Source organism: Dunckerocampus dactyliophorus, chromosome 7, assembly GCF_027744805.1.
Source record: "Dunckerocampus dactyliophorus isolate RoL2022-P2 chromosome 7, RoL_Ddac_1.1, whole genome shotgun sequence".
Lineage (NCBI taxonomy): Eukaryota > Metazoa > Chordata > Actinopteri > Syngnathiformes > Syngnathidae > Dunckerocampus > Dunckerocampus dactyliophorus.
In genome coordinates, this window is record NC_072825.1 from 22,838,956 (window position 1) to 22,854,677 (window position 15,722).

Here is a 15,722-nt window from a genome sequence, read left to right on the forward strand (position 1 = left end):
TTACATGTTTTTAAATCTCTTTTCATGATTTGTACTCACTTTTTGCAAATCTGTCATGGACAATTATGCAAATTATGTCAACCCCTTGCCACAAATAGATCACACTCCTTTGGGAAAAAATGATTATCATTATTAACGAAAAGTGTTTAATGTGATATTTTGATAATTGATGCTTGATGAACTCCAAATAGCTCATTTCTAAATTGTATACTTCACCTTAAAAGTTACTGAAGACAATCAGCTCCCAATAACAACTTCATCTATATGAAAATTCATCATGACGCCAGGGAAAGTGAAGAAAGACATAGAATGTTTGGTCACCGTTGATATGTGATATCTCATGTCCTGTTCCCAACACACTGTGTTCCAAATAAAACTGTGATATGTGTCAACATCAACTTTATTGTTACATTTCTTTTCTTGGTTCTTGTTTCACCTTGTCTGCGTGACCTCCTCCTGACCTGTGGGAGAGCTGACAACACGGCCTTGAGAGCATCTTGCCAGCTTGTTGCCAGCTATGCTGCGTCTTTGTGTATCTGGCTAACATCATGCAGGATTAGTGAGCACAGTCCAAAGTCTGCCCAGCGCGACCCACACACACACACACACACACACACACACACACACACACACTCATCTGCCAAGAGTCCAGATGAGCAAACAAAGTACAGCCGAAAGACTTCCACCCACAGCGGCGTCATCCTTACCGCCTCTTTTACAGTATAATTCACTGCTAAATCATCTGAACAGAGTTGCATTAAAGCTACATACACTTTTGAGAAGGTCAGAGAGGTCGTTTCTACTGCTTTAACGATGGCCGATTTGAGTCTTAGCTTGCATTTATAGATGCTGAGACTACACGCCGTGTTTATGCCAGTGGTTTTCCAGAGTGTTCCCACGCCCAACCAGGCCCCACCCATTTCACGGAGAGCTGGGGCACTATATGCTCGCAGAGTGTCTCTTCAAGTAAGGAAACCTCTGTCCATTATCGTGTTGCTGAGTAACATGTGATGCCCCATTACATACGTCCATAGGGAGATAGATGACTCCAAGCTTTGCGACCTAAGCCATAACGGAAACTTAGCAGCAAAAGAATGCTACATTTTTCTATTGGTGTCAAAATTTAAAAAGCAAAATGTATGTTCCACTTCAGTCCTGTACAATTACAGACTCACAACAAAACAGACAAAACAAGGATGGTGTTTATTGCGATACACACGGGTACAGGTATACTAAAGGTGTTAGTACACCTTTCATACTCATTGTATTTGCATGATGATATTGCTATGATTTATGCATGAACAACGTGCATGTCTGAAATGAGTATTTCGCTGATATTCATGTGAAAGTTAGGTTTACTCCTAGTTTGATTGTGGACGCAAAATATTAAAAATATGCATGTTTCTGTAGTGTACAGGCCAGGTGTCTGGGAGACCTGTTCAAGGCAAGCTACCAGCCCAGTCTGGAAGAATCATACATGGAATGTTAGTATTGCTGTGTGCTGCATGGGACAATCCACAATCCACCGCTGCAGTTCACAATGCCTGCCTGACAAAGTGCTTGTTCCAGAGGGATAACATCACTCTTTTGGAGCATCCTGCGTGTTCCCCTGGTCTAAATCCAATTGAGAACATTTGGGGATGGATGGCAAGGGAAGTTTACAAAAATGGACATCAGTTCCAGACAGTTGATGCCCCTCCATGAAGCCATCTTCGCCATCTGGAGCAACATTCCCACGAGCCTCCTGGAAACACTGGCATCAAGCAAGAATGGCACAGCTACTCATTACTGTGTCCTTTTTTCAACTTTTTATTTCTATTTTAGGGGGGTTTAAGGTGTTTTTTGAGTTGTGGTTTTAAACTTTTGATCAGCTGATGGACAGCCTATTTCCCTTTAACGCTTGTTTGCAATAAATTGCTTACTCTGTTTTTTTTGTCTTACTCCCATTTCTTCTTTTTGCACTTTGAAGCTCTACTTAGAACCTCCTTAAGAGGTACATTGTCGCTATATTTCGCAAGTAATCAGCCCCCCTCTCTGGATACTCTTTTTCTCAAAAGCGGCTCGCATGATGAAGACATAAGTTAAAGAACACGGCAGTTTGTCTGCTATTTGGTGGACTTATTAAACTGTGGCCGCATCAGAGAAAGTTATGTGCAGGTTTCGCTTTTGCGTCTCATGCAGTAGCACGTGAATGAATTTAGCGCACGTCGATCCCCAAACTATTCACGACTACGCTACCGACGTTCCAGCTGATCAACATCTGCCTCTATAGTCACCTGTACACAGTTCAGCTGTTTACCTGTCCTGAACATTCCAGCCTCCACCTCTTTACGGAACGTGTGGCGGCAATCCAATTCAGAAAAGATAAACAATAAATAATATGTGCTTTATTACGCGGATCTTTTCACATCAGGGGTCGCCACATAGGTCATAAATGATTTGCAAACGGCCGCATTCTGTTTTATTTACAATTTAGGCTGGTGTGACACACAAATGCGAGTATATGAGAAGATATTGAAAAAGTCAGGCTAATCTTATCGGCCTGTCGTTCATGAGCATTACTTGTGATAATGTGGACAAATAAAGGTGTGCACTGAGCCGATGTGAATACCAAGCTGTGTATCACTTATGGGGTTTAACCCAAAAAGTTGTGTGAAAGTCTTGCTTTCATTTGATTCTCCAGTATTGGTCTAAGACGGGGAGTGGAGGTCGTGTCAATCGTTAAAGTATGTGGGCTTTAAGCTCCCAAGCTGATTGGATAGGAGGGTCCTGTAAATTCTGTTTTATTTTTTTCCCAAATTCCGTTTTATTCAGCTTCAGCTTTGCTAACTTTTCTAATGGGGTGTCAGCCTCTGCACATATTGCTACAAAATCCTCAACAGACTGCAATGCCCGTGCTTGTCGTTAAGGAAGACGTAGTCACCGATGTGATCCCAATCGCTTTATTCATGTAAACACATTAATACACCCTGTTGTTGTTTGTGCACAGCATTCTTATTTTTAAAGCCCGAAGTGTGTTGTGTTTTGAGAATATCTCTTGACTGTTAAGTGACACGAGCTGCGTGCCTCTTGCAGCCGTGGCTCTCGTCCTTATTTCATTCACAACTTGCACCACATCAGTGGGCATCCCAAAACGAGCGATCGCCCAATATTTGGCATTTGGATAGACATCTGCGTCGGCCTTTTGTTTAAATCCGACAACCGATAAGAGATCAAAAGTGGAACTAATGTGACACAACTTATCTTCGTGAAAGAAGGGTGGAATAGAATCCTTTTTTGCCCCTGTGGTGCAAACAAATAGGAGTGTGACAAAATATCAATCTAACTCATTAACAACAACTGAGAAATAAACTTGTCTGTACAGCAAAGAGTGGAGACTTGGCCACTCAAAGCCAGGTGTGTTAGCACGTAGTGTTGAAGCTAACAAGCGCAGAGCATGTACACCAGTGCGGTAATTCTACACGTTATTCGCAAAAAAACCTACGAAAGACAGGATGTTGTCTGTCAGTCGCCATCGGCTCTGAAAAAAACAGTCGATCTCTGCCTAAAACAGTCGCTTACATTAACAATCCGTAAAACACAACACTCATACAGCCTGAGTCACGCTAGCATGGGCTGCTAAACTAACCTGCTAGCTTCCAGTCACGCTCCACAAGAGAGGTTTTTTTCGCCAACTTGAAGTCTCCGAGGGGGCTGGTTAGTGTTTGTGAGGAAATTCAGCCACAATTGAGCCGTCCGCCGTGGAAATACTTCCCCACACAAATGTTCCTTCTCACCACGATGACGGCATTTCATTCACATTCAATTTCCACGATATTCCACGTTTAACAGTAGAGTTTGCTTTTATTGGCCAATTCCACAATCCCGTCCACAATTCTATTACAGCGGAAATCGGAAGGCAGAGAAACAAGAGAAGTCAGAAGACACAAAAACCCACAGTACACTTTGGTACACACTTTCTTGCATTGGTACTTATCCTACTTCTGTGACAAATCTCAACTAATTCATGTTTCCCTCAATGAACCGCAGATCCCTTGCACCAGCCGCCACTCATGCACCCCAGACCGCACTACCACCGCCATGTTTGACTGTAGGCAAGACACAATATTGCTCCTCACTTGTGTTGCCAGCTATTTAAACAATAGTGGCTGTGTGTGGAGTAGGGGAGTAGGGGTGCTCCGATTAATCATCCACTGATCAGTATCGGACGATTGCCATGACAAAGAACGGTATCGGCATATGCCGATACTTGCTTTTTAACACCGATTAGCTTCGCCCCCATTGCAGCATCCAGCCAACAGCGACCGTCTCCCGCCCACTTTCCCTTCACAAAGCCAAAACAAGCATGGCTGCCGTGTGGGACTTGTGATATAAGTTTCGCACCCTGCAAAACACGCCATGAAAAATATCTCGCTGGAGTGGCGCCTTAAAAAGCTTCAGTTTGGTGCAGCATTTGGGGGGAGGGCACTTTCTGTATATAACACATTTTATAAACACAGTTTCCAAAGTGCTGCACAGACTAGTAAAGCCATAAATAATAAGTAAAAGTACAAGTTACTGCAGTACAAACTAAAAGATCAAATAAAAACAAAGACACTTAGAACAGTAAAATATCTGAAACAAGAAGTAAAAACAATAAAAGCAATAAATACAAGAAGTAGGTCAAAAATAAATATATAAATATAATTAAATTACATTTTATTTAATTTTAATAACTAAATAAATAAGACCATTTAAAACTAAAAAGTTAAAAGCCAGAGAATAAAAGTGGGTTTTAAGACGAGACTTAAAGCTTTCAGTTGTGGGGGCCGTTTTTACATGAGGGGGGAGAGTGTTCCACAGCTTTGGGCCAACTACGAAAAAGGCCCGGTCTCCCCTGGTCTTAAGTCTCGTCTTAGGCACCGCCAGTTGGCGTGGTGTGGTGAGTTTTCACACCTTGCGATGTGATTGGCTGTCGGGGGCGGCTAATTAGCCAAAACGCGGGACACGCGCCCGTGTGTGGCGTGGCAGTCGGGGGTCTAAGGCGAACAGCCCACCGGGTTTGCAGACTGCCCGGGTGTCCTGCTGGGGCGCCATCAGCCTGCTCTCGCATCCAAAGTCTGCTTCAAGAAGGCGCCTGATCCAAGTCTCACCAGTGATTTTAAAAAAGTAAGTCAAATACGTTTTTGTCTAAATTTGATGGCTTCCCTTTTCAGATCACATAGCCCAGGGGTCAGCAATGTGGGCACCAGGGAGCCCCCCCCACGACCACATGAGGCGCCTGCAAGCCTGCTTTTTATTCAGGTTTTCAGTGTGAGAACACTAGAAAGAAATGCATTCGAAATGTGAGTTGTCGATACCAGCATTTTGTTCATGTTCTGGTAAAAACATATTCACTTTGTTTGGCTGAAAATAAATGTTATAAAAATGATATTGACCATTTACATTTTGTAAAAGCAGCCCACAAGAAAAACCGTCGGTGACCCCTGATATAGCCAATAGCACATAATCTATGTGATCGGTATCCGTGGCTGCCGATTTCACTCATGGATGACTGGTATCGGCAGCATAAAAATCTGATCGACGCATCCCAGCGCGGAGTCATGCTCTCCTCCTTCAAAACCCACCACTTCAGGCTTGCGTGCTGTTAAGTGCTACGCAAGTGTGAAACATTATTACTACGCAAACAAATTGCTTTTTGAGGTCACAAGCTGGACATCTTCCACGCCGAGAAGAGCTGCAGGATTCTTTGGATCTCCACCAGGAAACAAGTCAACCTTCCTTTCACTGACCCCAGTCACACAGCCAGCTGGCAGCCCCCACATCCAGCTGCGCCAGTCAGGGACACTGACGCACACTATAGCATTCACGGACACACTGAAAACTTTGTGCTGACACAAGCTGTTACTCTCCTATAGTGTTGAATGGTAGAGGTGCCACAGCAAATGCACTAAACTGAGGAAACAATTCAGTTTGCAGGGGAAAGAGAAGGTGAAATTCCAGGCATCCGTGCCATGCTTTGCCCTTTGAGCCACTCTTCACTGCTGTGACCACCACCATGGTGATGGGCGCCTTGCTTAAACCACAGCGGGGTCAAAGGGTACCGCATGACAGCAACATTGCCAGGCAGGGCAGTTCCGTGATATGAGATTAGTGGGTTATTACACCTGGCAGCGCTCATGGGACCATGACGCTGCCACCTCCATGCTTGACTGTCGACAGGACATCGTTTTTTTTGCTCCACACTTGCCAGTTATTTTGACAACAACGGCTGTGTGTTGAGTGAAAGTATCGCAATGATCACAGTGAACCGCACGCCCCCGGTGTTGGCAGCACTGGTGCAGCCGTCGACCACCATGCTTGACTGTAGACAAGACACAACTTCCATTGCCAGCTATTTAGACAACTATGACTGTGTTTTGAGTCTAATTTAAACCGCCCCCAACCATCTCCTTCAAAAACAACTATCACGCTCATCTTTTCAGTCCAAATCAACAAGGTTTTTGTCAGCTGCATGTTCAAAATATTACGCTGAGTGCTTGTGATTCACGCACCACGTTTATCATCATCAGTTCATGAGGTCAGTGCAAACGCATCATGGCTCAGAATCACGGGAGAGGTGCTGGATCACATGAGCTTTACACGGAGCTCAGGTCCGAGGAACGACCTACCTGAGCTGCTCCCCAGTGACGAGCACCTCGGCCAGCCGCTCCAGCTCCGCAGCCTTCATCTGCATGCTGTTGCCGATCCCGTCCATCTCTCTGTCACACACAGCAAGACACGAGTTGTTGTAGTAACGATGCAATGCAATGCAATGCAATGTCACCGCTGACGATGCTTACCTTTCAAAAACCATGAAGAACGAGATTAGTTGGTCCCCAATTCCTCGTTTAAAGCTCGATGTGCGGCGTTACTGCTTCCCAGCAAGTGCGAGATACAAAATGTGACAGTGAAGCAGCTCCATCAGCTGCAGACTTTTTTTTCCGCGAAGATGTTTGCACACGCTAATTCATAGCTCCGTGCACATCGCCTTGCACAGCCCGTCCATCGTGTGGCCCTTCCTCTCCATCGATTATGTTTTACATGCAGTCTTCAATTAGGTCCTAGTGCATTTCGGTTGGATTCGTCACGCATAAACATACAGGAGGGCTGCACAATACAGATTCTCCTCCATACAACAGTCTCCCGCATGGGGAGGTTCTATGTGACGTCACCGGGGGCGTGAACCGAGGGGGCGGGGTTATACAAGCGTCCGGGTGCGTCCGCTTCACTCCTTTTTCCATTAAAAAAATCACATACAACAGTATATAGAGTACAGTATATTTCTAGAACAATCTCTCATACACCCGCGTGAAACAAAAAAAGATGTAACCGAGTAACCAACTCTGTATTTACGTTTTGTAATGTGTAATTTAATGTTTTAAGGTCATCCATGCTTGTTCAGTATATGGACTCAACATTGGCACTTCTACTGATATGTCGAGCTTACTTGTATTTGAGCATCCTCCTCAAGGTAAAGATATAGTCGGTTCGAGTCCAGCTGATCCCCGTCTATCGAAGAGACAAACATGTACACTTGCATCTTAAAAGACAAATAACGAATCAACTGTAAAATGTACTACCCAAATTCAATGAATTAAACTCTAGATACGAAGACATAGAAAGCAGCTTAACAATCTTGGTCACGGCTCGAAACGTGCTTGGCTCTCCATGGCAAATTTCTGGTGACGTAGCTCACCACGCAGGCGGCCTGGCTCTAGCAAGGGAAATTACTTGTTTGTGTACTTGCTTAATGGTTTAACATACTTGCATTTCTTCTTGCTGTTAATTTATATCTCTTAAAAGATGTAGTTAGAATGTTTACCTCATGTTATAATCTATTGCCACTCTATTAGAGAGACAGCGGGCCAGTGGCGCAATGGATAACGCGTCTGACTACGGATCAGAAGATTCCAGGTTCGACTCCTGGCTGGCTCGAATTTTTTTTATTTTAAGTACAAGGTCACTGGTTGTATATCGTTTCATGTTGCAACCAAGAATAACCAAGAATTGACCAATCATGGAGCTGCTTTCCAACCAAGACTTGCTTGTTATCGAGCGATAACCTGTCCAAAAGTAAACCTACGCTGCCCCCTGCTGGTTATCTTGCATCACAGTCACGAAAAATATATACAATACAGCATTTATTTTAAAGTGGTAATCTGAATAATGACACCAAACTTATGCATAAACACTGAACGAGCCAACATAAACGTTACAAGGTTGTTTAGTTAGCGATTACAAAACATACAATTTAGCGAAAATCACAACACGTAGTGAGCGATTAAGTTAAAAAGTAGAAAAGGTTATCTGAAAAGCCACACTACTGAATCACAACGGAAAACAAAACGAATACAGATTAATTAAATGGCATTATATCAAGAAAACCTTCTTTAAAAAAACACAAAACACTTGTTTCTTCTACTGGGCCGTGGACAACCATTGCAAAAATATAACTCCTATTGGACAGAATGCTGGTCGGAATGTAGTTTAGATTGTAGATTGTAGAATGTAGATTGGATAAGAATCTTAGTTAAATGAATTGCGATTGGCCTTCTCGTTTACTTTTGTTTCATACAAAAGAAGAAAAACAATTTTTTTTAAAAAGGTGTCTTTAAGGACCACATTTTGTTTGAGCAGCATTAGTAGCAAGCACATTTACACGTAGAAAGAAACTGCATGTGACCTAGAGCACAGAATTTATTCAATATAATTATTCACCAATAGAGCACACCTTTTTTCCTAACCATCTTGAAATACAATTGACTATGCAATGAGGTCCTGAAATGGTACATAAAAGTTTGAAGGTATGACACGTGCCAAACTAAATATGCACGTTCGACTGCAAACAATCATCGTTGAAGGGGCTGTTGCACAAGAGTTAAATACATGAAACTACTGTATACAAATGAATATAGGCCCAAAACATATACATTTTAAAAATATAGCATTCTTGCCAAATACATTAGAATTTCCAACCTTCATAGGTGCTTAGAACATAAACAAACTGTATTACTAAGTGCTTATCAGAGTAATGAAATTATTACACTAACCTACTGTAGCTATCCTCTGCATTGCTTACATGATATCAAACATACATTTTTAATGACAATTAGAAATAATGACAACAGAGTGATCATTTATTGCCAAAGTTCTGCACAAGAATGGCAAATGTTGCTGTTTTTTGTGCAGATCAACCCAAACGTCTGCATCACATGGAGAGGACTATCAGCACCAACTATTTAGAGTCGGCCACAATCAAGCCATCTATTTTCTTTACCGCTTATTGATATGAGGAGTCATGGGGAAGCTGGAGCCTATCCCAGGTATGGGTAACCATGGATTTATCACCAAATACCTACATTTACACCTATAGGGTTCAGTTAACCTAAAGAAGCCTGATTCCAAGTTATGACATTAAAAATGCAGGACATGATTTTCATTCGGTGAGTAATAAATAATAATAAATCAGTTGTTACTTTTGCACTTGACCCAACTCTATGTATACACTGCATAATACTACTACATATTTTAGTGAGTTAGAGGAGCTGTATAAACTGAAAGCAGAAGAGTATCTCTAAAAAGTGAGTATTACTCCATTATCAGGTGATGGCTTCTTTATGTTTTCATGAAACTAACAACCCGCCTTTTCGCAATAACTGACGAAGTTTTGAATGAACCAATCCTCTACAACAAGAATTGTGCACCATTACCCTCCACATGTGACCGTTTCCCGAAATGTCCACCAGGTGTCTCCCTTCATCTACACTATACTGGCTGTTAATAGGAGGTGCTGCTGGTCATAGAGGGGGCGCTGCCTAGCTCCATGTGCTTCAGGTGGCAGGAGTGGCAGAGAAGGTGTCCATTCAGAGGATAGCAGCGGTGCCCCTCCTCGTCATTCAGCTCCATGTTGCAGTCCTGGAAAATCACACATAGCCAGGAACCATGATACAGTATGTGCACTGAACTCTGTAATATAACATAACGTACAGAATATAAATTCATCTTGAAAAGCAGGGAGCAAAACCAACCTTTTCCCAGAAATGAAAAAGCACTCAAGTAAAATAATGAGAGTCATGATGAGCCGTTGCATATATGCTGCTCAGCTTAGTGGTATGCAATTATTTTCAAGGCTGTAATTAAGATGGGGGATCATTATGATGTCTAATCAGGAGCAATTTACAGAGGCCTGGCTCGATGCCGCTAAGTATTTGTGTTATCTGATAATGCACGCGTGGAGCAGAGGAGTGTGATGTGTTGATACGCACCTCGCAGTGATAGCATTCCACATGATAGTCTTTGTCCATGGACACAACACGAACAGTTTCATCAGAGCCCTGCTGAGACATTGAAGAACGTTGATACCGGAGTGTCCTCTGGCAAGATTGTCTTCACTTGTATCAATCCTCCTTGTCACTCTGACAAAGTCCGCTCCCTCACTTTACAAACTTGGAGCTTTAAGAGTGTTTAATGTACTTCTGAGCAAAGTTGCTCTCTGACACATCATTCTCTTGTCTTTCCATTTATTTTTCGCTTACATTTCTGAGAAACAAGATTGAGATCTTTCATAAAAAGATGTGTCTATATTAACAACTAGGGCTGTCACGAGATCTCGCAAGATTAAAATGTGATGATATTGCTCGTTTAAGAGAAAGGCTGCCTCGTAGGAACAGGGCAGCCAGGAGCTGGGTTTTCCCCGCATCACTCGTTTGCTCAGGCAGGGGAGACCGTTTTTCCAACGGAGTTCTACAGTTGCCGCGGTGTTAATGTCCAGGCAGAAGCTTGATTAAAATTACTTAAGATCTGTCAGATCAAATATGATCGCTGCATAAGCCTTCTATCACAAACATGTGATACAAGCGTCTATGTCAGTACTTCCTGGTGCCTCTAAGCATGATGGGAACTGTAGTTCTCTTCACGCAAATTAATATCTATTTTAGAAGTGTCTTTACATAACTACACGTTAACATAAATGATTAGTAGGAGCTACAAATGACATCATTATTAAACTTGTATCACTTTTAGATTTTGTTTCAATTTGTGGAAAAAAGTCCCAACAGTTAAAAGCATAATGCTTAGGTTTGTCCACCCCTTTGTTTTGTAACTGTACTTTTCTTAAAAGTAATGTTAAAATCGTCCTCCTGAAGCCAATATCATTTATCGCCTCGTCTCGTGAGCGTATCGTGACACCCCGAGTAACAATACCCTAAAGAACCACTCAACGGGTTATGTAAGTGCACACTGCACACACACACACACACACACACACACACACACACACGCACGCACACACAACCTCTGCTCTACATAAAGGCCTCACTGAAAGGGGTCAGAGGGAGCATTCCAGCAAAGTCAGCGCTAATTTTGGAAATTTTGTTGCTTTCGCCAACATGTCCAGCACTTCCATCCCTAATGAAACACATTATGTGTCTTGCCCTTTTCTTTTATCTTGTTGAGGTTCCTATTTCTTTTGCAATACGCAAAATACATGCATAAAAGTCATTGATGGTCTAGTGGTTGACTTGCCTGACTTAAATTGCAGGCAGTGTGGGTTCAGTGACAGTGTGAATGAGAGTGTGAATAGTTGTCTGTCTCTACAGTGGTGTGAAAAAGTTATTGCCCCCTTCCTGATTTTTGTATTTTTGTTTGTCACACTAATGTTTCAGGTCATCAAACTAATTTAAATATTAGTCAATGACAACGCAAGTGAACACAAAATGCAGTTTTTAAATGAACATCCAAAGAACTGCAGGGCTCACTTGCCTCAGTGAAGGTCAGTGTTCACTGGGCAAAATGGCCTGCATGGCAGAGTTTCAAGACGAAAACCACTGCTGAACAAAAAGAACATTATGGCTCATCTCAATTTTTCCAAAACACATCTTGATGATCCCCAAGACCTTTGGGAAAATACTCTGTGGACAAAAGTCAAACTTTTTGGAACGTATGTGTCCCATTACATCTGGCGTAAAAGTTAAGCTACATTTCAGAAAAAGAACATCGTACAAAGTCTTACAACAACCAGACCTCCTCCTCCAGGCGACCCAGCCGGTGTTGATCAAGCCCCAGCTTGTGTCCAGGTAGCCTCTACCCTACATGCCACTCCACTCCACTCTTGATCCACAGCCACTTCTGCTGCGTTGGTGGCCAATTTGATGGCCCTTCGCTGGCTGGCCCCTATGATGCCTAGTGTCTTGTAGGCCTTGCAGAGGGATTGGCCCACAAACCCTCTGCATCCCACTTCAATGGGTTGGCATCTGGCCCGCCAACCGTTGTTTAGGCATTCCTCCATCAGCTCTGCGTACTTCGTCCTCTTTCTCTCATGGGCCTCCTCCATTCTGTCCTCCCAAGGCACCGTCAACTCCAAGAGAATTACCTGCCTGGAAACTGCCGAAGTGAGGACAATGTCTGGCCTCAGTGTTGTTTCAGTGACTGCAACTGGGAACTTCAACTGCTTCCCCAGATCAACTTTCAGTTCCCAGTCATGCGCCGTTGCCAGCAGGCCAGGGGAGGTGTTTCGGTTGGCTGCTGCCGGCTTCTTCCCAGCTCTGATGAAAGCGATTGTGTTAATTACTGGCCAAAGACTCTTGCTGTGGCTGATGCCACTGCAGACAGCTTCCGCTATGGCTTTCAGGACCTGGTCGTATACCAGCGGTAGCGCCCTTCACCCAGGGCCTTCGGACAGCAGCTGAGGATGTGCTCTAATGTTCCTCTACCTTGGAGGACAAGGAGAGGACAAGCTGGTGTCTCCGCCTTCCCCCAGGAGAAGAGATTAGAAGTGCTCGGCAGCATATCATTGACCGCATGGATCAAGAATTTTATTCTGTGGGGTTCTACCTTCCACAGCTCGGTCCATGTGACCTTGCGGTTCACAGCTTGCTCCCATCTCATCCAGGCTCCCTGCTGCCGCATTCCCACCATCTGGCTAGCCCGCTTCTCCTCTACTCCTGCTTGCACCTCCTCAAGGATCAGCGGCCTCCTCTCTTTCCCCTGTGCCTTCTAATAGCAAGATATTCCACCGCTACCAAGGCTAGCTCTCCCCTGTGTCACTGTGCCCACCAGCACCCTCTGCTGTAGCCTTGACTCTGCCGTGTCCAGAGGAGACTCTCAGGCTGAAGTTGGCATAGTAGTCGAGGATAAGGTCTCTGAGCTTCTTTGGAATGTGGTACCGGTTCAGTGCCTCTTCCACCAGCTTGTGGGGTATGGATCCGTAAGCATTTGTCAGGTCCAGCCACAGCACAGCCAGGTCTCCCTTGCTCTCCCTTCCTTCCCTGATGAGCTGGGTGACCACGCCTGTGTGTTCTAAACATTCAGAGACCTTTAGGATCCCTCCTTTCTGGACTGAGATGTCAATGTAGGAGTTCCTTGAGGTACTGGTCGACCTCAGCTTTGGAGCAGGCAAGCTGACCACTGCGCTTCTGCCCTAGCAGCTGTTTTGTAAACCCAAATGGATTCGCTAAAAAAGGCAGCTCGCTTCCTCAACCTCTCCGTCCTCCTCCTCCTCCCCCTCCTCCTCCTGTGCCACTCGGCCCTCCTGAGGGTCATAAACCTCTTGCGGATTATGCTGCGAAGCTCCGCAAGAGGTCCCTTCTCTTCTTCACTGGCCGCCCTGAATTTCCGCCTCAAGCTCTTCAGCTCCTGTCTAAGCTGATGGATCTTACTAGCTCTGTTGTTCACGGTGTAAGGGAGGACTGCTGTTCGCTTGTCCTCTAGACCGAATCTCTCTGCAGCTAGGCTGATGATGACCGTGGTCATGGTCTTAAGGCACCTTTCAGCTTCCCCTTTGGAAGTTGTTTCCAAGATGGTGTCGGCATCTTCATCAAACTGGACCCACTCCTTCTCCTTCTCCTTGCTGGCTTGTAGCCACCTCACCGACAATGTTCCGATGTTCTGTATGCGTCCGGTGCTTGTGTCATCTGGAGGCTCCGGGCACTGTGGGGTGACTCCGACCAGGCTCCTCCTGCGTCTCACCGGGTGTAATCCCTGTGCGCTGTGACTCTGACACCTTCTGCTAACAATTCATCTTGACCTGGTGGATCCGCAGGCCATGTTGGTTCTTACATATCTTGCCACAAACACATTCAGTCATCATTGTCGTGTTTCCGTTGCCATGTGTCGTCGTCCTTGGGTCCGTCTGGTGGGATTCTCTTCCGCCCCCCCTCTCGAGAATCCCTGGGGGTATTGCTCCTGTAGGTCAACCTGTAGCTTATTGTGGGTTCCTCCTCTCAGAAGATGCAGTTTGGGATGCTACCCCTCACTGCCCGGGTGCCGTCTTTCTGGGCTGTCCAGTGTCTCTCTAGTTGTCACCAATCTATACTTGGTTGTCAACCAGACTGTTCCTGGTAGTCACTGGTGGTTCCAGTCAAACAATTCTTAGATACAGTAAATATGGTGGTGGTAGTGTGATGGTCTGGGGCTGTTTCGCTGCCTCTGGACCTGGAAGACTTGCTGTGATAAATGGAACCATGAATTCTGCTGTCTAATAGAAAATCCCGAAGGACAATGCCCGGCCATCTGTTCGTGACCTCATGCTGAAACCAACTTGGGTTCTGCAGCAGGACAATGATCCAAAACACACCAGCAAGCCCACCTCTGAATGGCTGAAGAAAAACAAAATGAAGACTTTGGACTGGCCTAGTCAAAGTCCTGACCTGAATCCTATTGAGATGCTGTGGCATGACCTTAAAAAGGCGCTTCATGCTAGAAAACCCTCCAATGTGGCTGAATTACAACAATTCTGCAAAGATGAGAGGGCCCAAAAAGGGCGCAAAAACTTGATGGCAGTTGTTGCTGCTGAGGGTGGCCCAACCAGGTATTAGGTGTAGGGGGCAATCACTTTTTCACACAGGGCCATGCAGGTTTGGATTTTTTTTCTCCTTAATAATAAAACGTTTCATTTAAAAACTGCATTTGTGTTCAGTTGTGTTGACATTGACTACTATTTAAATTTGTTTGATGATCTGAAACATTTAGATGTGGCAACATGCAAAAAAAAAAAGAAATCAGCAAGGGGGCAAACACTTTTTCACTCCACTGTATATGTGCCCTTTGATTGACAGGCAACCAGTCCAATGGGTAGTCAGCCTTTTGCCCCAAATCATCTGGGATAAGCTCCAGCTCCCTGTGACCCTGAACAGGACAAACAGTAGAAATGGATGGACATGAACTAAGTTCATTTTTGGATGGTCTCTGAACTGAGGTCTTGTGAGGTACGTTATGCCAATGGTGCCCAACCTTTTTTAATCCACGGACCGGCTCCCGTTCCAACAAACTTCTGATGGGGAGGCGAATCTAAACCTATTTATTTATGTGTCTTGTATAAAACACAATATAAAACCGAGGGTCTTATTAAGATGACCGCTGACGCTGTGAAAGTTCAATATGACGGAAGAATGACTACCAACAACACGCTTCCGGTCTTCACATTCAAAGCACTGTGGATCTTGTCTGACTGCACTAAACAAAGTCTCAGAAAAGTAGCTTCTAACAGTATCAAATTAAACGCACAAAATGAATACAGACTCACCATTGGTACAAGCCTGGAGTTTGTTTTCCAGAGAGAAGATGATCACATCTTTTTTTTTTATGTGCGACATCAAATAAATACAAACATGAGAACTCAACACACACATAATAACGTCATTAAAGCTCATCATTATGCATTCACACGCGACACCAGCATTTCGGAACAACAGTGAGGTGAAAGA

The 15,722-nt window shown here is 44.3% G+C and overlaps 2 protein-coding genes and 1 non-coding gene across 4 annotated transcripts in view; 1 reads left to right on the plus strand and 2 right to left on the minus strand.

Annotated features, from left to right (window-relative positions):
- deptor (DEP domain containing MTOR-interacting protein) overlaps positions 1-7,442 on the minus strand; it is a 43,259-nt gene extending 35,817 nt beyond the window's left edge. Inside the window, exons 1-2 of the mRNA XM_054781968.1 lie at positions 6,822-7,442; positions 6,651-6,740 (exon numbers count right to left, since the gene is read on the minus strand). Coding sequence (XP_054637943.1) covers positions 6,651-6,740; positions 6,822-6,835 — 104 coding nt within the window. The 5' untranslated portion in view covers positions 6,836-7,442. The remainder of the gene's footprint in view (positions 1-6,650; positions 6,741-6,821) is intronic.
- Positions 7,443-7,883: 441 nt separating this feature from the next.
- On the plus strand, positions 7,884-7,956 carry trnar-acg (transfer RNA arginine (anticodon ACG)). The gene has a single exon. It is a non-coding gene; the product is annotated as a tRNA-Arg (tRNA).
- Positions 7,957-8,229: 273 nt separating this feature from the next.
- The window catches only part of LOC129185614 (LIM domain-containing protein 1), a 31,067-nt gene continuing 23,574 nt past the window's right edge, over positions 8,230-15,722 (minus strand). Inside the window, exons 7-8 of one of the 2 annotated variants that reach the window (XM_054782896.1) lie at positions 10,287-10,358; positions 8,230-9,936 (exon numbers count right to left, since the gene is read on the minus strand). In XM_054782896.1, the coding sequence (XP_054638871.1) occupies positions 9,799-9,936; positions 10,287-10,358 (210 nt within the window). In that variant the 3' untranslated portion in view covers positions 8,230-9,798. The remainder of the gene's footprint in view (positions 9,937-10,286; positions 10,359-15,722) is intronic. The other variant, XM_054782897.1, reaches the window with a different exon arrangement.